The sequence below is a fragment of the Drosophila montana genome, unplaced genomic scaffold, assembly GCF_035044405.1.
Source record: "Drosophila montana isolate Dmon_TW-CO22-7 unplaced genomic scaffold, ASM3504440v1 contig_3733_1, whole genome shotgun sequence".
Lineage (NCBI taxonomy): Eukaryota > Metazoa > Arthropoda > Insecta > Diptera > Drosophilidae > Drosophila > Drosophila montana.
In genome coordinates, this window is record NW_026998620.1 from 2,703,884 (window position 1) to 2,717,811 (window position 13,928).

Sequence of the window (13,928 nt, forward strand, 5' to 3'; positions counted from 1 at the left end):
CCGTCTGGTTGGCCTGCAATATACCATACAAATGTGCTTCTTTGTTTGCCAAATGTTACAGCTCTCTTTCAGCTGCAGTTTTTAACCGCATTAATTGCAAGTGCCGGCTTTCCATTCATAAAACTGCTCTCGCAGTTCGTCCACGAATGAGCGTGCGAAGTGAACCGTGCAGAAATTAAGTTCCACAAACAAACCGAATGCTGGTCGCTGGTTGTTGTTGTTGTATGTAGCGGCATTTCAGTGCTGACGTAACGTCAGTGCTTTCGGTATTATTTGGTGCATTTCTGCTAGCACTATTGGTATTTTTTAGGCGTCATGTCGCAACAAAAGTGAAAACAAAAAGCAGTGGCAAAAGAAAACGAAAAAATTACCACAAACTCGTTATATTTTGCAACAGTCTAGTAATTGTGCAATCAACGTTGGCGTTAAAACAATTACAATTTAAAAGAAAAGTGAACGTTTCAAATATACTTCACCAAATAGCATGATAGCAATGAAAACTATGCCGCATCTGCGTTTGTGAGTCCCATGTCAGTAAACAGAAAGAGCGAGAGAGAACCTGTCAACAAACACCGAATACTACATCCAAACGCAATAGTAAAACGAGCGAAAACTCCCAATTATGAGACTCAGCGCAATCGCACTCAGCACATATTCCACATAAAAAACAGCAGAGCGAACCGTCGCATCGGTCTTGCTTGCACCGGAAGGCGACGCGTGTTTCAGATTGACGAGAGCCAGCAACGCGTCGAGTGTGCTTTTTAGCGACGTGCGCGTAAAACAAAAGGCGACAACGACATACTACAACAAAGTAACAGAAGTCAGCAGGGAGAAAACGAAAAAGGCAGCGAAAGAGAGACAGAGAGAGAGAGAGAGTAAATGGATGCTTGCCACCCACAGCACTAGCGGCGAGAAAACCAAAGCGAATGTGTGAAGTGCCCGCCGACTAAATCACTCACACATACAAACACATTCACAAATACAATCAAACGACACATAGACACGCTCGCTCGCACGCAAAATAAAACAAAACGGAACGCAGAGAAAAAACGCCCACCGTACAGCCCTTCCCCCTTCCGTTTGCCGCTAGCGCGTGTTTTCGTTGCCAGAAGCAACCATCACGTCACAGTCCCCTAAGCGGTCGAAGAAGAGAGCCGCCGTTGGAGCCCTGCGCAGAAATCGATTTTTTTTTGCCCATTTTCGTACGTGTTTCGCGTACGAAGTCAACCTCAACCGAAATTCGTTTAAAACACGCATTGTCTCCAAATGTGTGCAAATGAGAGGTAAGCAGCTGCAAACGCACTGCAATTGCGGATTCGTGAGAATAGCCAAAAGCGAATAGGTTAACTGCAGCGCGATCGATCCGCGAAACCGATGCCGAAAACGAAAACGACACACACGCTGCCCCACCCACCCTCGCGCTTTGAGTGAATGTGAATGTGCGAATGCGTGCGCAAATGCAACGGCGATCGACAAGTGCATAACAAACAGCCCAAAATAAAGCAAATAAAGAGAAAAGCAACAAATATAAATAAATAATAAAACAACCAAAAAATAGTGTGCTAAAAAGCTGTTCGGGCATAAATCCTACGCATTGTTAAAAATTATCTGTGCACAGGCAGCAGCAAAAAGAAAAGAAAAATAAAATTCACATATATATATATATGTATATATAAAAGCAATTTCTTGTTGCTGTTTTTTAAGCAATCGCCGTGAGTCATAATTTAACGCTTTTATTGTTGCTGCTCACTACTTGACTTAGCTGCCTGGCATTGAGGTGCTGCCCCAATCGTCGCTCTCTTTGCGCGCTCTTGAGCGCAAAACACGCGCGCCGTTAACGAAAAAGGCTAAAAGGAAAACGAGCTAGAATTCTTGTATATATATATATACATATTATTTATATATTTAAGAATATATTTATATATGTATGTGTGCATGTATTGCTAACCAAAGTGAGGTGCGTGTAACAAGAAGAAGCAGCAACAGCAACGAAACGGCAACAAACAAAAACTAAGGCCAAGTGTTTAGTGAAGTCGTATTTATTTAGGGCATGCGAAAAAACCATTTAGCGGTCACAAAAACCTACGAAAAATCAATAGTCGAGAGTGTAAGCAGCAGAAAATAAAATAAAATAACAAAAAAAAAAAGCAATAGCAAAAAGCGTGCAAACAAGTTAAGCAACAAACGCTGCAAAAGTTAACAGTTAACTGCTAAACGAATCAGCGGCAGCAGCAGCAACAACAACAACAACAACAAACGCAAAGCAGAGCTTACGTAAAAAGCTCGCACGAAACTGTAAATGCAACTGCAACTGCATTCGGAATAATCAATCTGCCATTATTAAAAAAAAACAAATTGTAAAAACACAATAACAAAAGAAATCAACGAATTAAACAGTACACAACAAATCGAAAATAATAATTAAAAGAAAAAAAGCAACAGGAAAAATCAACTAGTTGACGACAGCATGACGAAAGACAGATTAGCCGCGTTGCATGCCGCCCAGTCGGACGATGAGGAGTCGGAGGATGTGGCCGTCAATGTGGACGGCCATGATTCGTATATGGATGATTTCTTTGCCCAGGTGGAGGAGATACGCGGCATGATTGACAAGGTGCAGGACAATGTGGAGGAGGTGAAAAAGAAACATTCGGCCATATTGTCCGCACCGCAATCGGATGAGAAGACCAAACAGGAGCTGGAGGACCTAATGGCCGACATTAAGAAGAACGCGAATCGTGTCCGCGGCAAACTCAAGGGCATCGAACAGAATATCGAGCAGGAGGAGCAACAGAATAAATCATCGGCCGATTTGCGTATACGCAAAACGCAACACTCGACATTGTCCCGGAAATTTGTCGAGGTCATGACCGAATACAATCGTACCCAGACCGATTATCGGGAGCGCTGCAAGGGCAGAATACAGCGCCAGCTGGAGATAACGGGTCGTGCGACCACAAACGAGGAGCTCGAGGATATGCTCGAGCAGGGCAATTCGGCTGTCTTCACCCAGGGCATCATCATGGAAACGCAGCAGGCCAAGCAAACGCTCGCCGATATCGAGGCCAGACACGCGGACATCATGAAACTGGAGACGTCCATCAAGGAGCTGCACGACATGTTCATGGACATGGCCATGCTGGTGGAGTCGCAGGGCGAGATGATCGATCGCATCGAGTACCATGTCGAGCACGCCATGGACTATGTGCAGACCGCAACTCAGGATACCAAAAAGGCGCTCAAATATCAAAGCAAAGCGCGACGAAAGAAGATCATGATACTGATATGCTTGACTGTGTTGGGCATCTTGGCGGCTGCCTATGTTAGCAGTTATTTCATGTAAATTGATGCAATTACTTAAACACACACACACACACACATAGACAACACACACACACACACACACACACACTCTCGATGTCTGTTTAGGATGTTGTGCAACCCACCCAGAAATGATTCAATACAAAGTTTAAGCGACCCTTGCCAGTGAGCTAATACACCCACACACACACACACACACACACACACTTGATAATTTAGGCTCTATAACTAACAAGAGATATACAATATACATATATATATATGAACGCATTATATAGCTAATTTGTATTAGTTTAGAAACCTCGAGTCCTTGTTGTTATTATACGCAGACGAGCGACCGCCTGGGCGCAGGATATGCTTATCCTAATGCTCAACTCACACGAACACACACACACACACACACATAACAATATATATATATAAATATATATGTATATATTAGATACACAGGAAAGCCGATTAAAACAGAACCGAACAAACCAAACGAGAAGCAATTAATTATAGTCTAAAAAACGTATAGACAAACATGCATATATGATCAAAAATTGCAATTACAAATATATATATGTAATAGTAAAGAACATAAAAGAAACAAACGATTATTGTTAAACATTGCAACACACACAGAAAACAACTCAATTAAATTGTTTCTTTTTTCTAATAATTTTCGCTTTGCATACATAAAAAGCCGCAGAAGCAACTTAATTAATTATGTGTTCTTTTCACAATTTAAATTTTCGGTTTCTTGCATTTAATTTTGTTTGCTTTAAAAATTGAAGCTAAATCTCAATATGCTTTTTTGTAGATTCTCTCAGAAAACAAAAATCTCTCAGCAAATGCTATGTATTTAAACTCTAGTTAACTTCTTGAATATATTTATTAAAAAGCTATTAACGATCTATGTACATATATATTACTATATATATATATATATATAATAACTATAGTGACTATTTACTAAATGCTATTAACCCAATCGTGTTCACATTACACAAACTATACACAATACATCGTACGTACTTTATGGATATGTACAAGTATATATATATATCAGTTGAGGAAGCACATAAAGCATATTCGAATAGAAATAATCTACCACAGACACGTACTGCAATTGCCCGACTCCAATTAATCGGACTCCAATTAACTATAAATTTAAAGTTGATTATTTAGTTTGTTGCGCAAATAAATGTCCAACATTTATCTCCATCAAAACGGGTTTGTTTTTGTTTTTTCTCTTTTTTATTTTTTGCTTTTCCTTTTTTTTTTGTGTTTGCACATTTCCGTTGTATTTTTTAAACAACAACAATAACAAAAGTTTGTCCGCATTGCGAAACCAAAAAGCAACTCAAATTGTTTATTCGTGCTCAAAAAGTTTGTTTAGTTTCGTTGTGAAAAATATTAACTGCAAAAAAATGCTCAATCAATTTGATTTAGTTCTCTACCCTGCTCACACACACACACACACACTCACACATACGCCCACGCATTTCATACACCTAAACACTTTGCCTGGCAATATTAACCCACTTATTTGTTTATTTCTTTTTCTTTTGCTTTTGTTTCTGCAAACTCAAACCACATGACTAACAACAACGCCAACAACAACCACAACAAACGGAAAATCTTTGTTTCAACCTAACCCAACTGCATGCCAAACATTATTTCAATATTCTTTCTTTTTTTTTTTTGTAAAATACTTTAACCTATGCCCAATAGAATCAAAGCGAGCAAGTAGCAAGACATATTTGTAGTAATGTATTTGAAACTAAAACAAACAAAAATTCGAAGCGAAAAACAACAACGAGCAGAGCTAAATTCATTACTAGTCCACTGCGAATGCACGTTTCTTTTTTAATCACACCCAAAACGAGAGTCAATGCAACAATCAACAACAACAACACAAACAATCAACAAAGCAACAACAAAAAATAACTTCGTGGATCGAGACGCATTCAATGTGTTTTCTCAAGCCCAACAACAACAACAACAACAGCAGCAACAACAACAGCAGTAACAAAAAAATAACCCAAAACGCGTACAAAAAAAATATATAAAAAATATAAAATCGACATATAAGCCCAGTGTTAGCCACGATATTTGCAGCCTCAGGGCCAACGTCTCCGACGCCGCCTCCTCTCCACATGCAGCTGCCAAGCGTCATTCCCCCAACCGAGGTGAGTAATTGTTTTTTAGCATCTACTTTATAATGTTTTGCCAGTAAAAAAAAAAAAACAGAAAAGCCTCGTAACCCCCGCATCCGTATCTAGGGAATTGCGCTCGGTCTGTCTATATCTTTTATTGGAGCGCTCGGAATTGTCGCCTAGTTTGTGTCTAATGCGCATTGCTAGTGCCATAATTATCTATGAAATGTTTTCTATATGAGCCAGAAATTGAATGTCAATTATATTATAGTTTAAGTGCACTTGTGTGTAGAGCGTAAAGTTAATTGGGTTCGTGAGAGTTAATGCGCCAATGATTAGATTGTAAGTCAATTCAATTGATGGGAAATTGTTCAAATGGCAAACTATTAAAATTAATGTAATTATATATGCTGCGAGTCATTTGAAATTTGAAAACATGTTAGGCGTACATAAAGTCATATTCATTCCTATCTATATATATTTCTATGCGAACTGTAGATTGGATGAGTCTTTAATTAAGTAATAGCGATAAAGTTGAAAACAATAATTTTGTGCGCTACTATCATTTAGTCTGGACTAGATAGGAACTATCTATACATTGATACGTTTCTAAACAAACTGAAACTAGAAAAAACATTTAATCGTAAATGTTAATGCAATTAAATAGATATATTTCGAATATTTATAATCTGGGCAAAGTTAGGAACCGATTACACGTCATAAAGCATGTTAATATACATGAAAACAATTTCTTCAAGGTATTCTCTATGGCTATAACTGTTTATAATTTTGTCTCGGAGACATTTTCGACCCCATAAAGTATATACATTCTTGATCAGTATCAACAGACGTCGATATAGCCATGTCCGTCTGCCTGTTTCATGAAACTTCGCAGAAGTGCCTCCTTCTGTTGTACGCAGTACATATGTCGGAACCAGTTGGATCGGGCGACTATATCATACAGCTGCCATAGGAACGATTAGTCGAAAAGGAGGCTCTTGTATGAAAACTTTTTTATTTCTCAAGATATCTTTACCAAACTCGTCTTTTATTACTTTTACTATACGTTTCATATATATGCAAAATCCTATCAATATCGGACCACTATATCATATAGCTGCCATAGGAACGATTGGTCGAAAAGTAGGTTCTTGTATGAAAACTTTTTTATTTCTCAAAATATCTTTACCAAACTCCACATTTATTACTTTTACTACACGTTTTATATATATGCAAAATCCTATCAATATCGGACTACTATATCATATAGCTGCCATAGGAACGATTGGTCGAAAATTAAGTTGTTGTATGGGAAACTTTTTTGTTTTTCAAGATATCTTGACTAAACTCGCCATTTATAAGTTTTACTATGCTCCCTACATTTATGTAAAATCTTATTTACATCGGACAACTATATCATATAGCACCCAATAGGAAGAATCGGTCGTAAATTAAGTTCTTGTTTGGCAACATATTCTGATTTCCAAGGTATTTTTATCAAGCTCGGCATTTACGAGCTTCACTGTTCTCACATATAAAGTAAAGCAAATATCTGTAAGGGTATAAAATCTTCGTCGTGCCGAAGATAAACTTACTTTCTCGCTTTTAATATGCCATCGAGGCATCTAGAATCAAGTTAGAATGAAATCAGAAAAAACAATTTAAAACAAAAGTTGTACAATATGTATGTATACCCTGGAAAAGAACGCAGCTTTTATCCAGCTTCTTGTTGCCTTATAAAATATAAAGAAAAAGAAGGTATTTTTTTTTTTTTGAAATATTCTCAACAAGTGTGTTGAATCGATTTGTCATGCATTGTACCTCAACCCACACTCGCAACAGTTAGCACAGTTTGTTCTCCATTTATCTTTCGATGTATATTACTTTTCTATATTTGCTGTTAGAATTTGCGGAGATGATCTCATATTATCGAGTCATTTTTTATCTTTATTCATTTTGTTCTTCAAGAGTTTCGAGTATCAACCTGACGTTCATTTAATATTTATAGATCTTGCAAAACTTTCTGACAGTCATCATCTTTCACAGCTCTCTCTCGCTGTGTGGAATTCATAACGTTTTTATGTACAATTCATTAATCTAAAAACTTCGTGCCAACAGACATCATTGTTTCATGTACAATTCAGACTTCCTGTCGGCGCCAGCATAAGCTAAATAAACTGAAGAAACTGACCCCAATGTGACTCGGACATGCACCGCCCACATCTAGCGAGAGTTGAGTCATCGGTTCATCAAAAAACTGACACATCCAGCGATAAATGCAAAGAAATCTATTTACATTTTGTGTTAATTAGTTATTAAAAGCTTATTGTTCACATAAAAAAAAAAGCTAACATTCCCAATGAATGAATGAATCATGCGATAGCCAACAAAAATTGATAAGCATTTCGTGCACTTAGTGGAGGGCCTTTTTTTTATATATATACATATATATATTTCGGCTGATTGTGAGAGTACAAATTGTTGGCATTTCTCACATATATTTTCTACAATATTTCTACTTTAAATGTGCGTTAAGCTATTCGAGCTTAACTCTTTGTCAAGCTCTTAACTCGCAGACGGCGTACACTCTTTCTCGCTCTCTGCCTCTTCTTCTTTTGCCTGTGTTTATGTATATGTATTTATTTTTCTGCCTTGTTGCTCACCATTCACTGTTTGCCTTTTTTTTTTCTATGCATAGAATCTGGTTTGTATACTCTAGAAAAAAAGTCTTGTAGAGTTGTTTATAAACTTAGCTAAGGTGTTTTTTTTTTTCAATTTTTATTAACTCAATTTGTCGTTGTCAAATCTTTTTCAACACTAGCTAAGTAAAAGTGTTGTAAAAGTCTATACAAAATGGAAATAAGTAAATCCTATATGTAAAACAGTTTTTTCCGGACTCATTGCACAACCCAAACCGTAAGAACTAAGGAAGCTTGTGTGATACGTTTTTGTGTAGCAAATGCGGGTCAAAGGTTAAACGAAAGTTTATTATTCAGCTTCAAGATTCTCACCGCAAGATGCCAACACTTGGTTCTTTATTTGTTGCACTTGAAACATATTTTAAAATAGAAGTGGAGATCAAGAAGGGTTTACTTAATGGAAGGGTAATATCTATCTAATATCTTGCACGTGCAAGGCCGGGTAATATCCGCTCGTTTTATGTATATATATATGATATGACTTGTCAGATATGAAGCATATCTATATCGTATCATATCCAATTCTGAGCACTTAAAGGGTATCTGAAGGTGCACACTCGCAATTGTAGATTTCGCACAAACATATTTTTGCTTAGTTGATTTTTGTTTTTGGCCTTCACACTTGAATTTGACGACTGCGGCAATGCAACACGGAGTCCACTTGAAGGTATTTGCCGCAACCTGCCAGCACAAGAACAGCTCGAACCTGCCCCTATTTCGGGCATCAGGCATCGAGTCATGAAATCAATTTATGTATGTATTTAGCTTAGTGCTGTTTGCTTTCTTTCTATTTTACTCTTACAATTGCCTCTGTGTCTGTGAGTTTGTTGGCCAACGATTTCTGCCATTTCATTAAACACCCAACTCTTCCTGTCTGGCTATTTCTATTTTCTCTATTCTGCCGTGCGACAATGGGCATTTTTTTTTTCGCCCAGCCGATGATGAGTCATGAACTCTTCAAACTGGCCACATGAAGTTCTGTTTTAAAGACATTGTCATGGTTTGTAGGGAAACATTTTCTATTTTTCACAATATCTTCATTTATTTACGAGCTTCACAATTCACTTCACGCAGCTGTATTTAAACTTTGGCGTGTTGGAGCTAATCTAGCTTGACTTTTTGCTGCACATTTTTTTTTTTTGTCAAACTTATATCAAAGGAGAAAATTCGTAAAGTTGAGTGCATAAAATGCTTTGCGACTTTGCGCCTGTTGCCCAGCAAAAGTTTAACCCAAGTATGTGCTGGGCTGGAACGGGATAGTTAGGGATGTAAAGGATATTTTATTTCAATAAAGATTCAAAGTATTTTAAGCTAACGTTAGTTGTATTTCAGCTGAGTTGTGAATTTGGCAATTGATCGAAATTCTGGCCATTTGGCTGCCATTGCTTGCTTCCTTTTTTTTTTTTGTTGGCCAGGCCGAAACTCAATTTGAGCCGCCTGGCCAAACAGCTAGCAGGTGTTTTTCTAACTATGTAAATTCATCGATTTTTTTCTGGCTGTTGTTTTTCCAAGAGCAAACAGTTTTGTTAATTGAAAACAAATTTTGAGAGCTGCACCAGCCAAGGGATCGAGGACGGACGGCACCCAAGGGTGCAATACACATGCAGATGCGTGTGTGTGTGTGTGTTGTGTGTGTGCATAAAAAAGGCAAAGTAACCACAACTATTTAATTGCCTAGCCTGAAATAGCAGCAGACTAAAGCAAATTTTAACAAAATAGCAAAGAATGCATAGAAAAAATGATCAAATTTTTCAGGAAAAAATGCATTTTAATTAGATTTAAAGGGAATTGGTAATCAAATTCCAAATTGATTTAGCTAACTGTAGAATCTTTGATAGAAGCTGCTCTGCAGACTTTGCAGATTATTGAACACAAATTGAAGATCTTTCAATTAATTGAAAGAATCAATTGGATTAATATGATCTGGCATAAACTAAGTATAGCTGAAAACCAATTAAAATCCAGTTTAACAACATAATTGTTCAAATTTTTAGTACTGGACTTATATGCACACATATACGTATATCTATATGTATATATCAATTTTGTAGGCGTGTTCCTTGTACTAAGTGCAAGAAGGAATCGGATTGGATATTCACAGAAAATAAAGGCACTTGACCCTTTTTTTTTCTGTTTTGTTCTCTTGCTGTTGGTGGAACTCCAGCGGAGTTCATTCCCCTGCTCGGCAAAGGAACCTTTGACCCGCCTGCTCACCTGGCCGCGTCGCTTGGTTGGCTAACTGTATATGTATATGTATGTGTGTGTGTGTGTGTGTATTTAATGTGGCAACAACAACAAGCGCAGAAAATAATACCGAGTACCTCGACTGTTAACGAGCAGCCCATTTAAAATAGCAACCGGGTCCAGTTTCGGCAGTTTCGTATCGTTTTAAAGTTGGGCTACAGTTTTTCTTTGTGCATTTATTTATTTGATTTTTTTGCTGGTTGTCGGGTTCCGGTTAAGGTCTTGATTCTGTTGAGCGTCAGCGAGGCGAGCCGAGCAATTTTCACAATTTGGCAGCACATGCTTTTACATTTGAATTCCATGCGCTTTTCTTTCTTTGGGGTTATTTTTTGTTGATTTTTCACCTGCACAAGCAACTGTAAAAGAGTTTCTCTCGCTGAAAAAATAAATAGAAAAAGTGAAAAGTAAATGGAGCCTATGCTGCATTTTCAGGCTTTCGAAGGCAACAAATACATGCGCATTTATTTTAAACTCTAAGATAATTGTCCCCAAAAACTAGTTTCTTAAAAGTTTTTGTTTTCCCACGCCCTTGTCGGACGCTCTAATTAAGGCGAGAAAAGCTCACGGAAAGCTGCTCGAATTGCAAGTTCATTTGCATCTCGCATTGTGTGTGTGTGTGGCAAAAACTTGGCCTTTCTGCCAGGCGCAATCAACGAAAAAGCACCGACTAATTAGGGAAGTGAACCAAGAGGGAAATGGAAGCGCACAGAGGACTGAGGCGGCCGTGAGTTGGCCACAAACCAGAAGACCCGACCAAGAATTGTGGCCAACTGTTTTGAAAGTAGGTGTGGGAGTAAAGACTGCCTACAAGACAAAGGCAAAGCAACAGTCCGAAATGCTAAGGGAGATGGGGAAAGACAAAGAGAGAGACAGAGAGGGAGAGACAGAGAGAGAGAGAGGTAGAGACAGAGAGAGAGAGGAAGGTAGAGAAAGCGTCCTTTGGCGCAGAAATTTGCCTTGGAACAGACTCTGTCCATTTAAGGCCTACATAACCCGTCTCTTCTTTGTTATTGACTCTAAAGGTGTTTTACAGAATATGAGGAATTTAAATAATAGACTTTAAAGTTAAAAGGAAGCCATCGAACGCGATCTCCGCCTAACAAAGGTCGGAGATCAAATTAACTTCTACAATAGCCAATACGCCAGGATCCTGGCTGACCTCATCAGAGACAGAGAGAGTCGCCTCCAGGCAAATCATTTAAATACCTGACAGTATTACGTTTTATGTCCTCCTGCCCCTTTATTGTAAATAAACGTTGTAACTTTACCATATTTCGCAGTCAGATCAGAAGAAGCTGATCAATTTCAGCGCTAAAAATAAAGTAAATTGAAATAAAAAAGTTTAAAGCACATTTACCACTTTCGATAAAGACCAATTGATGCTATTTTTTTTAGATTTCCAATTAAGTCACACTATAAAAATGTTAACAATATCTAAGAACAAGTATATATTAAGAAACGTATCTAAATAATAATACGGCAAATGTCTCGAAGAGATGTTTTGGCAATTACCCGTAATTCCTTCCTTGTGAGAAACTCAAAATAAACTATGTCTTCGTTAAATTATTCTGAAAGAAATGGGCCAAACCCTGGTAATATCTATATTCAATATAAAAAGAAGCACTTCGGATATAACTTACAATACAGACCGGCACATGTCATGGCTATAACTTCAGTGATAAAGTAATTATAGCCTTTGTTAGGGTATAATTTGAGCTGGCATCAAATATGGCTTATCAGTTAATCCTTTGTGTTCTGCGTGCTGTTCTACTTTCTGAGCTCACTTCAACTGCATTACTTATGCTGCATTTTCCCGTTACACACACAAAGGACTCGGCGCTCTTTGTGCATATTAGCTTTTCTCTTAATTGAGAATTTCAGCTGCAGTCGCGAAAGCCTCGTCAACTAAGAGCATTTTGTGCTCCAGACACTGTTACCACACCACGCCCCCTTGGGGGCGTAGTCACGTGTTTTAGCATTTAATTTCCTTTTTTTTTGCGCTGCGGTTGCCGTTGCTGTCATTTTGATTGCTGTTGCTGATGTTGGATATGGACACTATGGCAGATATTGCATCAGTTGCATTGTTTTTTGTTGCTAAAAGCGACTCTTATTAATGTCAACGAGCTGCTGAAAATGGCTATTTATTGTTGGGAAAGGAGAATGCGAAATATTGCATGATATCCTTTGAATACGTTATGTGAAAAGTTGGTTTGAAAAGTCTTTCAAAAGTTGCGTCTCTTCAACCTGTTAGAAATATATGAAATAACACATTTAAACTAATTCCGTGTCACGATAGTTGATATTCTCTTTATATGCTTATAACCCTTGCCAAGTTTGACAAAAAGATATTTTGCCTACTCGTATCTCTGCTGCAAAAGGCTGTCCTTGGGACACAAGTAATAGAGTATATATGCTTGTTTAGGGTTTCAGTTTAGCATAGTATATATAGAGCATAGTAGGGACTGTTGTGACTATAGTCAATTACAGCGTATTTTTATCAAGGTAGTCTTGTGCAACACAATATGGCCACAAATGTCTCATTTATTTAACAAAAGTTGTCTTATTTTGAGTGTGGGCGACATTTACAAATTTAACACTGAAAATATTCGTCATATTTTATGGAAAGTTTTATATTTATTTTTATATTGTTGCTTTTATTTACGAGTCCGCCCCCTGTCCTTTTACATTGTGGCCCAATTTGTCCAGTGCGCTTCCTGAAGGCGTGTGTGCGTAGTAATGGTCGACTGTTGACTTCCTTCCGTTTTTTCCGGGCTGTGGCAGCAATTCTCTGTTAAATAACGTTTTTATTAAGCACATGTACGTATATATATATATATATGTGTGTGTGTGCGTGGGTGGATGGGCCTCCCAACGAAACTTCACTTTTGGCTGACATCATATTTATTTTATTACCGTTCAACTACTACGGCTTGCCAATATCAATGGGCGAGCGTGAAATTCTTGCTGCAAAATTCATTCAGAAGCAAATGTTGGAAAGCTCTGCTGCAGCGATGCAGCGTGCTGCTGCCGACGTTGCGGTCACAATGTCAAGCATAGCACTGTAAACAGCGCAACACAATGAAGGAACGCCTCAATACGCATACGCATAGCAAGCCACAAGCAAACACACTCATACACAAAATGGAGTCGACATGCGCCTGCCGATAAACCAAACAGCCAACCCCTCCACCCGCGCGCCTTCTCGCCTAACTAATCCATTTCGCCTGCTATTTTTACCATGCGCAATAAAAACAAAAACAACAACAGCAGCAAATCAAAAGCTGAACTCACACGCACGCACAGACACATCGATGCGTTCACACGCAAAGGCCGCTCTTTTGATGCTCGCTGAGCGCAAGGCACCCCGCATTGTGCGAGCCTTCTTCTTCTCTGTTCGCTCTCTTGCTCACCGCTCTCACAATTGCTAAGCTCTGTCGGCTGTGTTTTTGAATTGTCATTGCGTTTGTGGCAGCGCACCGTGATTCGTTAACATTCCTGTAGCAATAAAACTTTAATTGAA

The 13,928-nt window shown here is 38.3% G+C and overlaps 2 protein-coding genes across 3 annotated transcripts in view; both read left to right on the top strand.

The window, feature by feature from the left end:
* The window catches only part of eIF4EHP (eukaryotic translation initiation factor 4E homologous protein), a 56,767-nt gene that overhangs the window by 2,907 nt on the left and 39,932 nt on the right, over positions 1 to 13,928 (top strand). The gene's annotated exons all lie outside the window — the stretch shown is intronic.
* Positions 351 to 5,326, top strand: Syx1A (Syntaxin 1A). The gene is made up of 2 exons (XM_064694451.1): positions 351 to 3,339; positions 5,041 to 5,326. Exons 1-2 carry the CDS (start codon positions 2,468 to 2,470, stop codon positions 5,057 to 5,059), a joined length of 891 nt encoding a protein of 296 aa, XP_064550521.1. The 5' UTR covers positions 351 to 2,467; the 3' UTR covers positions 5,060 to 5,326.

Bases quoted from the DNA above. Each gene is read 5' to 3' on its own strand.
- Syx1A (XM_064694451.1), top strand. From the start codon at position 2,468: ATGACGAAAGACAGATTAGCCGCGTTGCATGCCGCCCAGTCGGACGAT.